Raw genomic sequence first — 18,403 nt, 5'->3', positions numbered from 1 at the left:
CCGTGCTGTCAGCAGTGCCAAACATGTGCCCTCAGTGGAGGGCGAATTTTATTCAGACCCTTCCAAATGTCATCCTCCAGAGACAGAAAATTAAATGAAAGTTTACTAACGATACTCTTGAAAGGTTGCAAAATGTCACTTATTATGGTTTTTTTTTGTTGCTTTTCAGAGAATAAATACCACCGAAACTAGTAATGCAGATCTTCCACTTCCAAACCTCGAAATGTACCAGCTGGATGTCACGTTAAAACAAGGCAACAATTTAGCTGCACGTGATCGTGGCGGTAAGTTTTTATTTATTTTTTGCTCTAAAATATTTTCACCTTTAGTAATGCTCATTATGTTTAAATCTGACTATTTCATATCAACACCAAAATAGTCTTACGACTGAGGTTTGCCTCTAAAGATATTTCTTGATTCATATATATAGGATTGAACATAGAAGAGGATCTCTATATTGCTTTATGAATATGAATGTAATGTGATTCAAGATTAATTCTTAAAATTGTGGACAGCCCGAAGAATGATTTGTAATGAGAAATGTGAGTTTTTAATAATTTTGAACACAGGGCATTTTATATAACTATCAATTGATGATTCTTTCTGGCAGCTAGATTTATTGAACTTTGCACTTTAGCGAAACGGGCACTTGCCCCTAATTTACTCTAGTGTGTATGCACTATGCATAGAGTATGTTATGATGTTATGTTCCAATTAACTTCGTGCGATTTTGTACATTGTCAGATGAGAAAATACATGCACTTTATGCAGATTTTGCACAACAAAATTCAATTGAACATACACTGTGCAACAACGTGCGGTAAAATACTGGCCAGGCATTGGGTTGTTGATTTCAGAAGTGTAGGTAGACATGTCAATATGCACTTTAAACTTTCAATTGTAGAGAAATGGGCATTTGCCCCTTTCAAATGTAAGGTACATACAAACCATGGACAGATGACGTCATGTTACAAAGAATTGTGAGGAATTTTGCACATTGCAACATGGCCATATGCAGTTTAGGCACGTTTTGCACAATACAATCTGGCACATTACAGAATGTGTAATCAAGTGCGGTAGAATATAGGCTGACACAGGGACTGATTAAGCTAGAACTTGATGTAACAATTTCCTGTGTGCAATAGTTCAGAATGGGATAGTATGCTGCTTAATGTGGAAATAGTCATCAATCACTTTGTTTTTCACTTTAATGGGTTGTTTTGGTCAATCAAGATTTATATTTCATTTTATATTTTTTTATTTGTGCCAATCATTTAACCGTATTTTGATTTGGTCTTATTTTATTGCAAGACAAGATTGCATATTAGAATAGATGGACTGACCCAAACAAATGACAGAAGCAAGAATGTTACATTGCAACACATGTTTGTTTAAAATTATTTGCACTGTCCCTTCAAATGTTGGTGGTATAAAAAAATCAAAATGGCGGCATGAATTTGTTGCGAAAAAGATCGTGGAGACGGTCGAAACTTGTTACCTCAAGCCACAATAATAAAGTCTACTTATAAGCGAGCCAGAGCGTGTTGGAACCTGTTTAAATAAAGTAAATGGGTGTGTTGAAATATATATATATATAAATTTAATTTAGCATGTTTTTACAGCACTACGTATGACCTTTTGGTTAATTCAGACTAAATGTATATTTTCATTCTCTTTATTACAAAAAGCAGAACAAAATTGAATGCTTTTAAAGGACAATGGTCAAGAATTGCACTGCAGAAAAGAGTTTCTTTCTGATTTAGGATCAGGAAAAAGAAGGATCTCCCTTTATCAAATTATCCTGACCAGGTGTCTATGTAGTTTAACAGGAAAGCAAGCATGTAGGTATACTTTTCCTCTTGGAAATGAGCAGAGTGGTTGATGATTCTGATGTGGAGAATATAATTAATCAAGATAATCAAAGCTAACATGTAAGATGAAAAAGAACTGGAAGGAGGATGACTGCAGTAAAGTAAATACTAATCCCTCCTTATAATTTCTGACAGAAGTTAGAAAAATGAGATCTGATGGGACCATATTTGGAATGGTGTGCAGTTATGGTATAGTAGTATAGTTTGTGAACACATGCTACATCATACAGTTTTAGAAATGAGTAGGTCGAAGCGGGGCATTGTAGAAATGGGTAAGTTAAAGTGGGGTAAAGCTAAGTCTTTATCATTAGTCAATGGTTTGTGGTGGTGATTGACTGGAGACAATGCAGCATGTAATGCAGAAATTACCTGTGTACAGCTTTCGAAGTTGAAGGCTGGTAAAAAGAATTCCAGTTCTCTTGCAGTACATCCCAGCATTTGACAAAACTTCTTTTTTAATAGTACTTTTAGATAAACTAGTAATTACTAGCCTTTGTCAGACATATTTAAAATTTACTGCGCAGAGAAATTGATTGAGTAGAAGAGGAGAGTGTGTTTTAAAAAAAATCAATACACATATTTTTGTTTCAAAATTTTCTAAAACTCCTAGGATGAGATTGAAACAATACATGTATCATAGATGAGCGAACATTAAGTAGGGCGGCTTGAATTCAGTAAAGACTGGCCATGAAGAGGTCTTTTGTCCATGTTGCTGAATTGGCACTCTGGTCTCATTTCTGGTTTAATCACCTGACAAATTGTTTGATTTGTGATGAATCACTTCATTTCCTTGAGCCTTCGGTCCATCATTTTTTAAAAATGGCAACGTCAAGTAGTGATTCAGTTCCTGCTGTGAGCTGGACAAGGTAACAATTGGTACACACACTATATCTACTTGACTTCATTTAAAGGCTTTATCCTTCTCTGTTTTTTATTTCTTTCTGAATTTTGTTTTGTTAATGTGAAGCTCAAAGCCCACCGGGCTTCACAGCATGATACGGAGGTTGTGAGAAGGCATATACGGAAGGAAGCATTCCAGGTTTGCTAGTGTTTCCACCCTTCTGAACGTGGTACATAGTTAATAAGAAATGAAATGGTAACAATGTATGGAAGCGAATGTTACATGTTTGAAAAGGGTTTTAAGTAACACTAGATAAGGGGTACCGTGATTATTTACAAAAAGACAAAGAAATATAGATACGTGAAAGGAATGGTTAGGACTTCTGAGTAGTCTAACAGCAAGGTCAAATGTCTTGATAGGTCAAGAGCCATATAGATGGTAGTGGAGAAGAACAAGGAACGCGATGGGGAAATACTAAGGAATACAAATTAGGATAAGTGTTGTAATGTACAATAGAAAGTTAGTACAGAAGTCAAAGGATCATTATGACACATTAAGAGGATAGGCACATCACTTTTTTTACAGGTTATTAACATAAGAGAAATGCTGAAGTATAAGTACAGGAAAGAAGATTAGGAGTTTGCAGATAATTTAAAAAATAGGGCATGAAGGCAAACCCAGGGGTTGAAATAAGTGTAGCACTATATTCTGAGTAATATCCAGTAAAGTGAGGTTTACAATATGCTACAAGAGATCAGAGCAGAAGGTGGGGAAGCAGTATGACAGTGGTCTTGGAGGTGGAGATAGCATATGTATTTATAACTAATCTGTAGGCCGGTGGGACTGGGTTGGCCTCTAAAGCAGTGGAGGCGTACATGGGATTGAGGTGGATGACAAAGAAGAGAATATGGCAATGATCAGGCAAAGAAATCGGTAAAATGGTCATTACTATAAGCTGAAGAGGTTAGATGTTTCTCGATAATCATAGTTTTCAGAAGTTTGTTAAATTTTGGACATGTAGGGAATTCCATTTCACACTCAGCTAAAGATGGACACCAAGTTAATGTGAAAGCTGCATAAAATAAGAATATTTTTGAGATCATATACAATTACAGGACTCAAGCTTAGTTTTGTTATTCTTTTGTTAATTTCTGAAAATACAATTCCGCTTGTATCTTTTCTGAAGAGTGCACATCAAAAATACAATCTATAAAAAACCCCAATGTTAACTATCCAGCATCACCGTCCACATAGTAATACCTCCTCGCTGACACACTTATGTCCTTATATTTTTTCTGCCATTCGTCATTTGATCAAACAACCAAAGATGGACTATCCTATAGGGCAATTGGGCACTACCCGATGGGCTGGCCTGAAAGTCAGTCTGTGGACCATTTTATGACTGTTTGTGGGCCTATTTTACAGTCTACTGTGCTAGTGTTTACTGTTGATTTCCCCCATTTTAAAGCAAACATTGCCTGCAGCAAGCTTAAATCCATGCAGTCTTGTATACTACGTAAAACACTCATACAGCGTTTATTTACAAGCTCGAAACTACCCCCATGTGCAAACATGGGACATTTTTTCCAGCTATCCAATTCACTAATGAGGAACATTTTTGTGCCCGGGCATATTTTCTGTCCCAGTCTGACCCTTCAAACAACGGATTTCATTACTTGATAACTGAGTCTATTCTTATTCATATGTATATATTGTACTTCTACAGCACAAACCTAGTCAAAAGGCAGTGGACCACTGTTCAGGGTTAAAAAACAAGCAGATAGTCTACAAGTGATAGGAGAAGTAACTGGGTTGTGGATAGTTAATACACTGTGATGTAGTATTCTTCAAAGAGGTTAGTCTTCAACTTTTCCGAAATTAGAACACCATTGGGGTGGTCTTTATAGAGACGGGGATGCTGGCCCAGATCAGGGTTGCATACATTGAAAAGGTCTGTTGCTTAGTCTCCAGTCTGATGGTGTACTCAGTGTAGGTGTGCTAGGAACCACTAGCAAATGTGAGCCTGTCTGCAAGATAAGCAGGGGGTGCTGGGAATGCTGGCTTTGTTGATGATGCAGCTGGTTGTAAAGATGGCACCGTTCGGTGAGGAGAGCCCGTGGAGTTCCAGCTGGATGGGAGTGATGTGATCATATTTCTTCAAGCCCTGGATGATATTTGCTGCAGCCTGTGGGATGCCCTTCAGGGGTTCCACTGTGGAGTCTAGGAGGAAATGGAGGAGAGCTCTAATACCATCCAGATGAGAGAGTATGAGGACTCGAACAGAAGTTCTGAAGTGGCTTTCCGGAAGAAACTGTTATACTTTCTTTAGAAGAGAGAGCTGGTACCAGGTCATCTTTGTTTTTTGGCAATAAGGTCCTTGAGGGTGAGGTTCATGACCAGGATGAATCCAAGTGATTTGGCATTCATAAAATTTGGGTTTCTAAGCTATCAAGGTTCTTGTCATTGAGCAAGGTTTGTACTGTTTCTTGTTTCTTGTTTTCGGCAAATAACAGAAATTTTGTCTTGGTTCAGACCATTTTCAGGTGGATAGGCAGAGGATATTCAGGTCTGGAAGATGTGCATGTAATGTCTGAGGAAATGGATGTTGGAAGCAGAGCAGACTTTCGAGTAGAGTTGTGTATCAACAGCATTTGGTTAAATCTTGAACACTTTGCCACTAGATTCTAGCTAACCGGGCTGATAAGGGGTGATGCCCGGAAACCTGACCCAGGGTGCCTGTTTCCAGTCCAGGGAGGACCTGGCTTGGCAGTTCGGTCTGGACTGTTCCCGTGCGGCACAGGGTCAATACTGATTTGCATATGGCTGGGTCTAAACTGGAATGGCATTTTGAGCAAAAGAACAATGGATTTAAACCAGATCTATTGACTGGTGGTGAATGTTTGATTTACTCTGCATTCCGTCCATCATCTATGTGTCTTTTGTTATATGTGAGCAGAGCACCAAGGTCCACCAGGTAAAGATTTGTCAGAAATTACCATTTTTTGTGTGGCATTCCCCCCAGATTGTTTGCCTTCTCTTACTTAAAATGTTATTGTTGGCTGTAGGACTCTTCATACTTTATTCCTGCTAACCATGGGTAAAGTGCTTGTGCTCTCCCTTTTGAACATGGTAAAATTGGCATATACCTAATTGGAACAGTTACTTTACTTATAAGTCTCTAGTGTATGGTACTACATGTACTCAGGACCTGCAAATCAAATGCTAATTGTGGGTTGCAGTACTCATTGTTGTGCCACCCACCAAAGTAGCACTGTAAAGCATTCCTCCATCCCTACTCCTGTAGACTGGGAGTGCAATTTTAAATTGCTAAGTGGACCTGACAAAACAACCATTTTGCCAGATCTAACCCCAGCAGTGGTTCCTCCTTAAGGGCAGAGGAGTGTCGCACCAACCTGCAGTGAGTGTAGAAAGTATGAAAAATAAAATGGTAATAAAATGATTTTATTACCATTTCATTTTTTGTCAGCCCGAGCCAAGTGTGAGGGTGGGATGGGGCCAATGGGCCATTGCTTCTGTTTGGAAGAAAAGAATGGTGGCCACTGCAGTTTGAAGTGTGCATGGTGGTTTGGCTGGCTGTCTTGCGACAGACAGCCCAACATGCGCACTTCAAACCTCTCCAACTCAAGCTGTGTTAGACAGCTGAGTGGAGGGCAGGCACAAGCCCACCAGTGCCTGAGCGATCATCAATTCAGCCCATTCCAACCAATTCTGGCATTCTGTCATGCTGCTTAACAGCATGAGATCAGTCTCTGGACTGGATTGGTTAAGGAAGCTGTCTGTGGCTGTGGACCTCGCACTAGGAGCAACGGACTGAAGAACAGAAAGGATGTGCTGCAGCCAATTGGTAAGTAAACGGTTCATTTTTCCTCATAATAAAGAGTTACGCATTAATGTAATGTATGCCATGTCAGTGATTTAGTTATTCCAGGCTGTTTGCTATTTCCAGGATATTTTTCCATGTAAATAGTTTCTTTATAGGTAAGAGGGTGTGACGTAACGGACAGAGCTACCAACTCTGGAGCTGGGGAAAAAGGTTTGAGTCTAGGTGCCACTGGACAAATCACTTAATCTCCATGGTGGCCACAGAAAGAAATGAAGGGGAACCTGTCTAATGTAACTGGTGTAAAGCATTCTAATACCTTTGGATCGAGTTTGCGCAAAATTGATTGTATAGTGCATGCATACTTTGTATTCTGTGTTTTCATTTTTGACTCACGCACTGTGAGAAACACACTGCCTTCAGTCTCAACTCCAGATCTCTGAGCTGTGGTCTGTTATAAATGAAACACTTAACAAGTCACAATTGATAGCTTTGACGTTGAGCCTAGAGGCACTACTAGATTCTCACAGTGCCTGTCAAAATATTCACTTTGTTTGTCTCACCATTTTTATATGTCACCAACCGCCACTTCCTAAACCTTCATTTTAATTCTTATACGTCACCCATATGGTAGGCCCTTAAATGCCCACAGGACAGGGTGCATGGCATTTAAAAAGTAGAGCATGCATAGTTAATGTTTTACATGTCCTGAGAGTTAAAAACCTCCAAAGCAGTTTTTTACTGAGGCAAGGAAATAGGAAAACACTGGATTTCACTATAACCACTTTCAGTGTTTAATTTCAGTCTGGGAGCAGCTAGAAAAATATTTCAGGGACTCATTTTAATAGTAATTTAAAGTAATCCAATGTAATGGTCAATTTGGATTTTATATTACTATTTCGAAAATGTCACTTTTTAGAAAGTTATCATTTTCCTGCCTATGCCAAAAGGGGTCTTTTTGCAAGTGTCCACTGTCAACTGACTGCTGATGGCTCCCCTATGCTGAGAAGTGGACTGCTTCCAGACAGTGGACAAAGAGTTTGCTTGTGGAGAGGTATTGTTTGTCCTTGAGCAGGATGGCCTGGGGGCTATGCCCAGCAACTTTCTGAGCTTCAAAGAATGCCTACACTGTAACTGGCAGCTATAGCTCTTACCTTAGCCTGCCTCCCTTTTCTCTTGCTAGTCAATTGTTCTCCAAACCAAGTGGAAGGAGGGAACTGCCCCAGAATATGTTTGGAGTGACCACAATGGATGGGTGTGCCCATTATCTTAGCCACATCTCTGGATGGACACAGGGAGCTCTGACCTGTGTAAGAAAGGTTCTGCCATGTTGGATTAAGGTAGAGAGGAACATTGTGTGATAGTTTACAGTAAAACACACAGGAAGAGCTGCAAAAGTGGATATGGTCACGCTTGGAAATTTTTAACCCATTAGCAAGGGAGTGGCCATGAGTTTTCCCAACCCACAGGCTGGCACTCGGCCTAAATGTGGCATCCCCCGTACCCCTCCTCAGAACATTCCTGGACCTGTGGAGAAGCCCTGCTGTCTGAAGCACCTTTTAAGATGACTGGACTTGCTTGCCTTGAACCCAGGACCCCAGAAGTGACTCTAAGGGTCACCCGGCTGAGCTCGTGTCTGAGCTGCTGCAGGGCACAACAAGCTTCCAGAGGCCACTCTCCCTGCAACAGCCCAGATGACCAGCTCCAACTGGACCCTGCTTCGGATACAGCTTGCAGCTTGTCATGCCGATGACTCATTGTTGACCCCTTTTTCTCCATTAATGTTTCTAAGTCTGAAGTTAAACTGTCTTCCAGGACAAACCTAGTAACTGTATCTGAGCAACACTCCTTCAAGATATGCCTCAAAGATTGACTTTGACCCGGTCTAGCGTGAATAGATAACCATGGTTGACGTTTTGTGCTTTTTGGTGCGATTTTTGTTCAAGCTTTAGATATTCATATCTCCAATTCTACTAATTGGATTTTTTCATTTAGATGCAATTTTATTTATTAAAATGTACTATATATTTCTTAATTGTTTTGTGTTGTGTTCTCACTTTATTACTGTTTGAGTGCTGCATAAATATACTACATAGTGCCTCTAAGTTAAGCCTGACAGCTTTGTACCACGTTACTAGAGAGTTAAGCACAGGTTTATTTATTGACAAGTATTGTGATAATTATTTGAGGTGGGTTCTCACCCCCCTCAACTAATTCTCCAATTCCTTACAAGGTTGAAGATGACAAGAGTGAGTATGAAACCTGTTCTAATATAAACTCTCCAAGCGTCCAGTTTTTTTATTTAATGCATTTATTCCAGATGAGATGGCCTCACACACTTCACCCCCACCAGTAAGCCACATCAAGTGACTCTGTGTGGAATTCCTGCGTGGAACCAGCATCAACATTCCTATAACTACTTATTTAACATTCTTGAGCTAGAAGCAACTCCAGCTCAGACTATAACACATCTCCCCGTTTACAGACTCAAATTCATAACAAATAATACAGAACATACAATACACAAGGAATCAATAAATGCAAATATAACACCCACAACCCCATACCCTCTGAACCCCAAACTGGACAGTTACCTAATAAAATCTCTCAAATATTCAGAGGCCATATGGAACCACATCCACAGGCACTAGACCAATATTCTTATGCGCTCCATCCTACATTAGCATGAAACTACTACACTCATCTCTCTCTTTCACATTAACAGCACTTGCAACCCATACCAAGATTCCTTCCTCCAATTCCATTGTTCTCCATTGTCCAATAATAAAAAAAAATGATGCACCTCCTTTACTTTGGAGGGCCCTTGAAATTTTCTCCAGTCACCTGAAATCCTTCATGAACTCACCTTCACATAGTCTCCCACCCGAATCTTCCTTGCATTCCTCTCCCCCCAATTCTAATGCTATTTTGGCTTTCAGTTTCAACCTCTTTATCAATTTCTGTACCTGTGTCCAACAGGCACCTCATCCATGCTGGAAGCATTTTAGTACCTTTTTTCCTCCCCTCATTAACTCGATGTAGTATTGTAGTTTACTGTCCATTCTTGTGTATACCATTTTCAACCACATGCTCTGCCAGTGGAATGTTACAGTATGATGATGTATTAAGGAATGTTGGGTGTCTGTCAAGAAAAGCCACAGTTGTGATGGGGCTGAGCAGCATGCTGGCTGCTCCTGGTGGGGCTCATCTACATATCTACAATAAATCATCCTGAACAGCAACAATCTGTCTGGACTTCATTACAGATTGCTCTGTTTTCACAAGCGCCTCTCAAGATCAAAGCAACTCAAGCGTGCTGTACTTTGGTCATGTGTCTACCTCAACAAGAACTGAGCCTTCGAGTACACTAAGGGGCATATTCACAAGTAACTATTGCCGAGTCAATGGCACTTTATCGCAGCCAAAGTTGCGATAAATCTATCACCCCATTCACAAGCTGGTGTTAACAGCCCACAGCACCAGTATACCCGCGATAGCAGCTGCAAAAAACATCGCCACAGAGGCCCCCCCGCAACTATCGCTAATGAGATGCAGAGTGGGCGTTCCCGTGCCAAAAGCGGCGACAACATCACACCTCAACATTCACAACAGCCAGACAGAACTGCGATGAAAACACAAAACAGGTGATAAGGCGCGTTAGCACCAGGAAATCTACACCTGCTCTAACCTGGTGTAAAGTCAGATGGCAGCCTGCACAACAAAAGGGATCACAGCCCAGGACCACATCGGAAGGGCAACAGATGCCATGGAGCCACCCATCATGCGGCCCGGACACCCAAGAGGGTCACAACACCCTCCGATACCACACCCAGGCCCACAACACCCCCCCCCCCCACCCCCGGGACCACCCCCAACCCCATACTAAGAAACTGCACACCAACACCACGAATCCCAATACAAACATTTTGCCTGATGTCGCACAAGCAGGAAAATCAACAGACATGCGTGGCCAGGAAATGGAAACTCAGTCAAACAGCAATGCAATCACCAACACAAAACACCATACAAACAAAAGCTGAGACAACCCTTAGGATGAGTCCTAGCGGCTCCTCACTGGACAATTAGAAGCACACAGCCTGGAAGGCCAAATCCAAGAGAAAAAGGTGTGCCATGCACCCAACAAAGGAAAGACAGGGAGAGAGCGAGGGAGAGAGACGGAGTGAGATTGCACAAGCAGCGCAAGGCCCCTCGGGCACCTGGGTCCACATGCCAACAAGTGTGTGTGTATCGACATCCGTACACCATGAGCCCAAGGCCGTGTGCCAATCTCAGCACCAAAGCCACATCACATTCTGAAAACGCAAGTAGTAGTCAGACAAACATCAGGGATAAAAGCTCCATTGTCCCAATGCAGAAGGTGGGAGGACACCTGCACCTCTGACCTTGGTCCAGAACGTGCCTGGAACACTCTGAGAGAGATGCCATGGCAGACAGGGATGACTCCCACACCATGCATTCCGCAAATGAACTATCCGACTCATCCACACCGCACACACAGAAGCCCCTGCCTGTGGTACCCCCGCATTGATTGACCTTGACACTCACGGAAACAGCAACTCACTCTCCCCAACATTGCACACACATTTGAATCATTGCTCAGAGCTGTGGCATATCCCCCACACAACTGCCGCAGTTCAGAAGAGTGCCAGTTCCATGAGACGCACCAACGGAATGGCAGGCCATAATGGGCACATACACAACCCCCGTCACGTGGAACAGTACCGTGCACGTATGCTGCATTTACTGGGCGCAGTGCCACTGGCAGTGCTGCGGATCAGTTTCCGGCTGAGCTTCCGCCTTGCCTACATCACCTACGTCCAGCCCTGGTTCCACTGCCGACCATGCACATTCGAGTGTCCCATGGATGTCTGCCTATCCAACACAACTGTTGATGAATTGGACTATGACTTGTGTCTGAGCCCCCTGTTGGATCACAAACAGGAGTGTAATGGAGACAGCTGTGTTGCGGATTGGTGAAACGGCGTGGGCTTAGCACACCTGCAAGTACCACTTAATGGATTGGCTCTCCCTGGGGTTCCTTGAACATGACAACGACGTGTTAGTGGAACACATTGCACATTAAGCTGCACGGGCATTCATGGACGAGTAACTATGTTCCTGCACCCACATCCGATTGTCACCCACAGCACATGTCTGAACAACTTGTTGTATTGTGGGGATTGCTCACACATCCCACCACAACAGAGGATACGTCTGCCTACATCCAGGCTCTGGATGCATGTGCATGGAACAACGCGAGTGTACACACACTTGTGCAAGGTGATGCAGGTCCATGCCTGGTGCAACACAGCGTCGTTTGGAAACATTGCCAATTCGGACACACTGCTGGGCAGAGCACACACATGGCAATGTAGCACGACATGTGAACCTGTCGGACCCTCACACCTGATCACTGTCAGCAGAGCAGAAAACCGGCGCGCTCCGGAGGCAGAGCACTATGCAGATCCCATGGGCAGTGAGTCATTCCCCATCACACAGGGCAATCGGCAGACACCAAACAACACATGACTCATCCAGCAAGGCAAGGTGGGCTGAGAGCGTTGCCATCCGTGATGAATGTTGCCCAGTTTAGCCCCAACATTTCCTGAACTTCGACATGTACCCATGCTGCGTGTAAGTGTCTTAAGCATGTCCCTACCTGTTGTGGCAGTTGCCTCATCCGTACTGACACGCACATGCAAATAAAGTCTATGAAACTCCACTGGTGTCTAACTGTGAGGTGTGTTGTTTGGATTGTCCACTTGTGTGCCACAATGGGCATTGTCCCTACACAGGGAGGAACTGACTGACACATGTGCAATGGGGGGGGGGGTGTCCCTTTGTCAAGTTCCACCTCTGTGAGCCAGACATTGTTATTGGATAGGTGCTGGACGCCATGTGCACTTACGTGACTTCAGCAATGTGAGTATGGTGTCCAACCCCTGACCATGTGGAGCAATGTCATATATCACAGCAGAATGTGTCTATACAGATGTGTGTGAGTAGGTATGCAACATGAACTTCTGCTGTCACATGTGCTGTAGAACACCACTCCTGGCCTGCTTTTGTTTGGGCCAGTCCTACACACAGACCTATTCAATACATTGACGTGTGCCTACGTTGGGGGTTGTGAGATTGTTGTTGATGTGCAATGGGGACACAGCTAGTACTCACCTTCACAGTCATCCAATTGGCCATGTGTCTCAGGGATACACATGCTTATAGATGTCAGTTACCAGGGTGTACCTTCATGTGCAATCATTGTACCCACATCCAGCCATACCTCCATACGTGAGTGAACATAGTGATGACACATCTGTGTGATTTGAAATGTTTTATTCACATTCAGGTGATTGCGGAAGCTGGGGCTGTACATGGCAATCCAAGCCCACATCACATGGAAGCCCAGTGGTGTGCCAACCAGAGTCCTTTGGGGATTGCACAGTGATTGGGAAGAGGGAGAGTGCAGTCCGCAGCAGGATAGCTGTGTAATTGGCCAGCGGTGAAAAAATGGCAGTCCGTGTTGGGGTCCGGGTGAAAGTCGCCTAGTGTTCCGGGGGTCACTATGAGATGTTTTTCGGGCCATGATGTATAGGTCATAACCAGACAGGGACAGGCCATACGGTGGTGATGGCTGCTACTGCCTCCTTCCCCACACAGTAGTTCACATCCCCTTCTTACTCCCCTGATACGGGTTCTGTGTCCGGTGTGTCCGGTGTGTGTGGCGGGGTGATGGCTGCATCACAGTGTGCCACTACACAGCAGACTGCGAAGGTGATGGGGCAGCATCACTGTGTGCCACGGACTCATCAGGGGTCGGAGCTGTGTGTGTGTCGATGTTCCCACTGCAGTCATCTGGGAACGGCTCAGTGGCAGCAATGGCAAGATGAAGTACTGCAGGGCATTGAAGTCCCCAGCTACTACTCGCTGGTGTCCATCCATGTCAGACATCCTTCCAGCCTGCATCCGCACCATGGTCTCCATTGACCTCCTCATCTGTCCCAACTCTGTGCTCTAATGGCTGGTGCCTGTCCGCCTACACAGTTCTTGTATCCGATTCATGGCACCAGCAAGGTCAGCCAAGGTCTGTGGCGGAGCATGGTGCGGACAAGGGGTGTCCGATAGGGACTTTACGTGGTCCATGATGGGACTCAGGCACACACGTATGGCATCGAGTTTGGCTGTCATGAGCTCGAAACCCACCCGCAGTTGTTCAGCCAACTCCACCTGGGAAGACCACACACGTTGTATGTGCTCCATGTATTGGTGGGGGGTCCTGGGAGACAGCCGTGGTGGTGTGTGTTTCCTGCTGTGTGGTCTGTGCAGGTGGTGGGGTCACCTCGAGGCAGCTGGCCTGCCCTGCTCCTGGGGGTGGGGTGCAGAGGCTGTCCAGTATCCGTCAGAGGGTATCTTGACATATGTGCAGGTCGTCCTCTACATCATCACTGATAGGGTTTGTGTTCTGCTCTACAGTAAGTGTTGATTGTCCCTCTGCGATGTTAAGGGGAGATGCAGGTTAACAGAGTTTCACATGTATGTTGTTGATTTGCATATGTTTACATTCAGACTGCATGCCAATGTACATTATGAATGTTTTGGGGGAGCTGGCTATTCGATGGCAGTCAGTGTGTTTTCCGAATACATGACGGATGTGTGGTGGTACCTGTTCATTATCATCACACTGTGTCTGGCAATGCCAGATGTGAGTGGACAGTTACTACGCACGAGCGGAACCTGTTGTGGGCTCTGTCCTATTGTGCTGGTGTTGCACATTGTACCACATTGCCGTCGTTGCTGATGTCCTGTGATTGCTATGTGTGTGTGCTGCATTGTGGGGGAGTTGCCCCTGCAGCTCTGATTTTGTGTAGCCTTCGCCCTTTGAGGTGGGGTGCCTTTGAACTGTGTGCTTTTCGAGGGCTGAATTGTTTTTGACTTGGGTCATATGTGCTCTCGGACAGATTTAGTGGCCTGGTGCATTGTTTGTCTGCTGCATGTATTGTATGGCATGGATTGTGGGTGCACATGGATATGTCAGAGTGTGACCTGCTCCTTTACCGATGTGATCCGAACTGGGCTACCTGCATGTCGATTCGTGGGCCATGTCGTTTTTTTTGGCTGGTGCCATGCTATCGGACATGTAGTGTTACTTGCAAAGTCAGTGTGGGTCACAGAGCCGTTGCTTTGCTGGATTCGGCATATGTGCATGGGTCGGTTGTGATATTGGTGATTGGGGGGGGCCTCTGTGCACATTGTGGATGGGGGCCTACTTGGCGTTTCTATGTGTGCTGCAGTGTGCCACGGCAATCAGGGACATGTTCCACAGTCACTGTGGGTGTGCAGTGTGCTACGCATACTTGTGCATGTGTGCCAATGTGCCCGTCTCCCCCCGTCCCTGGTCGTTACTCACCCTGTTGCTGTTGGGTCATGTCGTATCGTGCTGTGTCCAGGCCCCCAATCCTGCCACTTTCTCCTCACTTCTGACTGTCACAACCATTTGCTTCAGCTCATCCAGCTCCTCCTTGTTCGCAGGAGGCCCACCTCCAGTCGCCGTTGCTGCCTGCCTGTTGTCGGTGAGCTTATCTTTGGTCTGCCTTTTCAGATCATGCCAGCACCTCTTGACCTCCTCCAGTGACCTCCTCGACACTCCAACTGCATTGACGTTGGTAACGATGGCCTGCCATATTTCGTTTTGGGTTGCCAGTGCCGCAGTGGAGGTGCCGAACAGCTGGTGATGGTGTTCGGTCACCTCCGTGACGAGGGTCCGGTCTTCCTGCGGACTGAACCCTGTCTTCATTTTCCTCTTGTCCTTGCCCTTCCACGAACTCGGGGTTCCTGGCTGGTCCTCTGTGGGGCTTATGGTGTCCGGCTTGTCCTCTGCACTCGGTCCGGGTGCATCCATGTTTCTACGCAGTTTGAAATTTTTTGGGCTTTTTTTTTTTGCTTTTATGTTGCTTTTTCCCGCCAGACGCATGGGATTTGCAGACCTGTGGCTGGTCTTCACTGATTTGTTTACCATGATTGTCCTCATCGCATGTTTTTTCGGGTTTCGCATTTTTGCGGCATGGCGTCGATTTTGAGGCTGCCATTTGACACGTTATCTGGTGTCTATCGCATGCTACCGCCTTGTTGTGAATTCCACGTTGACACTGGGTTATTTTCCCGTGATGGGCTGCGATATTGAAAGTTGCATTACGCTACTCTTGCGGTAGTTATCACACGTTCTTGTGAATATACCCCTAAGTCACTACTATTGTCATTCTGCATCTGGACACGTCTACTAGAACTGCACGTTTTATCAAAGAATTTCAACTGCATCTCAAAACTTTCAGGCGTCACTATCATCTCCATGTTTGCGGTATAAGGGAGGTACCAGAACACATCATAAAGCTCAAGTTATCAACCTTTTGTGACTTGTCATAACAGAAGTTTTCAAGGTTCAAGACGTTAAATGTGTAGTTGCACAGAAGCGTTTTATGGATGTATTTTACATTGCAAGAGGCAGTGAACAAGCTACAACATTAGTACCTTCACCATTAGACAAGAGTGTTTGTTTATTTTACTGTAGACCGTTGGAGAACTCAAGCTCTGGGGCTACAAATAGCTGGTGAGCTACTTTTGGTCCATTATTTTTCTTACACTTTAGACCTGTACACTGTAAGGGCAGTTAAACCTCTCCATTTAAACGAGGCACGAGCTGCCTAGCAAGCGCACAGTAAGCACATACAGTAATTTCAAAAGTAATTTAGAGCACATGTGCTCCTACCTCTTCTGTCTCCTGCTGTCCAGTTTTGTCTCTATGGATCTTTGTGACGAACAAAGTTCTGGGCTGTCACAATACACTTTGGGAGCACCGACGTGCCATGAGCGTGACGTCTGAAGTGTGCCGCCATCTTTGGATTAGAGTTGTTATGGACTGCAGGGTTCTTTACCTCCTGTTATCTGCCAACCACATGGTGTTTGTTAAATAAAGAAGTCGCTTGTTCAAAGTCAGCACGGGGACAGCGTCGGGGAATGTTGACCGCTCTTCACTCTAGATAGTTTCCTGGAACTCCTTTCAAGCTAGCTGTGGTTGTCCTGGGCAGAATCAAGTCCTTCACACTTTTCACAGTTGGGCTGTCACTTCGAGTTGTCAATGGTTTGGGACACACCTAGGACACAGGACTTTGCGAGCAGTTTGAGTGGCGAGTCCTTATTTCCCTGCAAGCCTTTTGTCCCTTCAATCTTCAATCGGCGTCTTCTGTGCATCGTGGATCTTGTCTGCCTCATGTTTTTTTTGGAGCCTTTCTCTTTGCTGGTTGTTTCTAATCTCGCACGCCTGTCTCACATGTTTGCGGTGACAGGCACACCATTGATTTTCTTAAGATCCAAAGTGGAGGTGTAAATTGCATTGGTTTTTCAAACAGCTTATGTGATATAAGTTACATGCTTTAGTTATGTGCCGGGATTGTGGAAGTCTCATTCAATGCCATTTCATGGTGTGTGTGTGTCACATATATACCTTTGTTTATGTTACTGATGTTGTCGCCCTATGTGGATACATCTACACCATGGCAGTTCAATTGCTACCAAACATTCAAACACCTCACGTTCACACATAGTTGTACTTTCTTCAAATCAAATTTTAATGCAAATGGTAGTATAAGCCTGTTTTACTATATGCATCTATGTTTGGGCTTGTGAACATTTTATAATGCTACTGTTTCCTCAAGTTTTATCCTTCAGAGGATAGTATGTTGTTGTGTTTCGATTTAGCTCAAAGGGGTACATATATGGACCCTAGGTACACTCTTTCAAGTGTTCGATTATTCTATTATCTCAATTTACCTGCATGCGTGCTGTGTTCCTTACGTGGGGATAGCAAGTGATGTTTGTCCCATTTGCTCTATGTACATTTGCCCATTTGTACTTCTCACGGTTTCAAATCTATTTTCAAGTATATTTTATGGGTCCTTACTCTTATACATTACCTGACCATGGCTATCCTCCCTCACTTTTCGGAGCGTGTCTTAGGTTCATGTTAAATTTTCTATTATGGTACAAAAGGGGGTGGTGATGGATGGAGCATCAGAACCAAACACTCACACCCAGTCAACAGATCTGGGTTTGATCCATCACCGTTCTTTAGCCCACTCTGCCACCCCAGTTCAGACATGGCCATATGCAAATCAGTCTGACCCTGTGCCTCATGGGAACAGTCCAGCCCGAACTGCCAAGCCATGCCTTCCCTGGACCAGAAATGTATGACATTGTTCTGCATTCTGTCCATCAACTGTTGTTTTTGCATTTGTCACCCCGAGTGGGACGGGTATGCTCAGACGTGAGTCCCGTGCTCTCCATGCCACTGGAATCAAGCTATCCTGGCTGAAGAGGGGTGAAACTCCGAAACCGGTCCTAGGATGCTTGGTTCCAGTCCAGGGAGGACCTGGCTTGGCAGTTCGGGCTGGACTGTTCTCAAGAGGCACAGGGTCAAGACTGATTTGCATATGGCTGGGTTCAAACTGGAATGGCATGGTGAGCAAAAAAACAATGGATTTAGTGTGTGTAGTATGGGGTGTAGTTTCATTACGGTGCACGTCAAGTGACCTCCACACAAGGTTGTCCAGGTTGTTCATTACGGTGCACGTCAAGTGACCTCTACACGAGGTTGTCCAAGTTGTTCATTACGGTGCCAGTCAAGGGACTTCTACACGAGGTTGTCCAGGTTGTCCTTTTTAACTCAGTGTGTGTTATGTGGGTCTTAGTCCCGTTATTACGGTGCACGTCAAACGACCTCTGCACGAGGTTGTCTCTATACGGGTTTAGTCCCTCTCTCAATTGTTCTTCACCCTG

At 44.5% G+C, this 18,403-nt stretch overlaps 1 protein-coding gene across 10 annotated transcripts in view; it reads left to right on the top strand.

Annotated features, from left to right (window-relative positions):
- MCTP1 (multiple C2 and transmembrane domain containing 1) overlaps positions 1 to 18,403 on the top strand; it is a 2,372,456-nt gene that overhangs the window by 706,393 nt on the left and 1,647,660 nt on the right. For all 10 annotated transcript variants that reach the window (XM_085632490.1, XM_085632489.1, XM_085632491.1 and 7 more), the window contains exon 2: positions 170 to 284. In XM_085632490.1, the coding sequence (XP_085488616.1) occupies positions 224 to 284 (61 nt within the window). In that variant the 5' untranslated portion in view covers positions 170 to 223. The remainder of the gene's footprint in view (positions 1 to 169; positions 285 to 18,403) is intronic.

The sequence above is a fragment of the Triturus cristatus genome, chromosome 2_1, assembly GCF_964204655.1.
Source record: "Triturus cristatus chromosome 2_1, aTriCri1.1, whole genome shotgun sequence".
In the NCBI taxonomy this organism is placed as follows: domain Eukaryota; kingdom Metazoa; phylum Chordata; class Amphibia; order Caudata; family Salamandridae; genus Triturus; species Triturus cristatus.
Note: the sequence above shows the minus strand (reverse complement) of the source record. Positions and strands in the feature narration are given on the sequence as shown.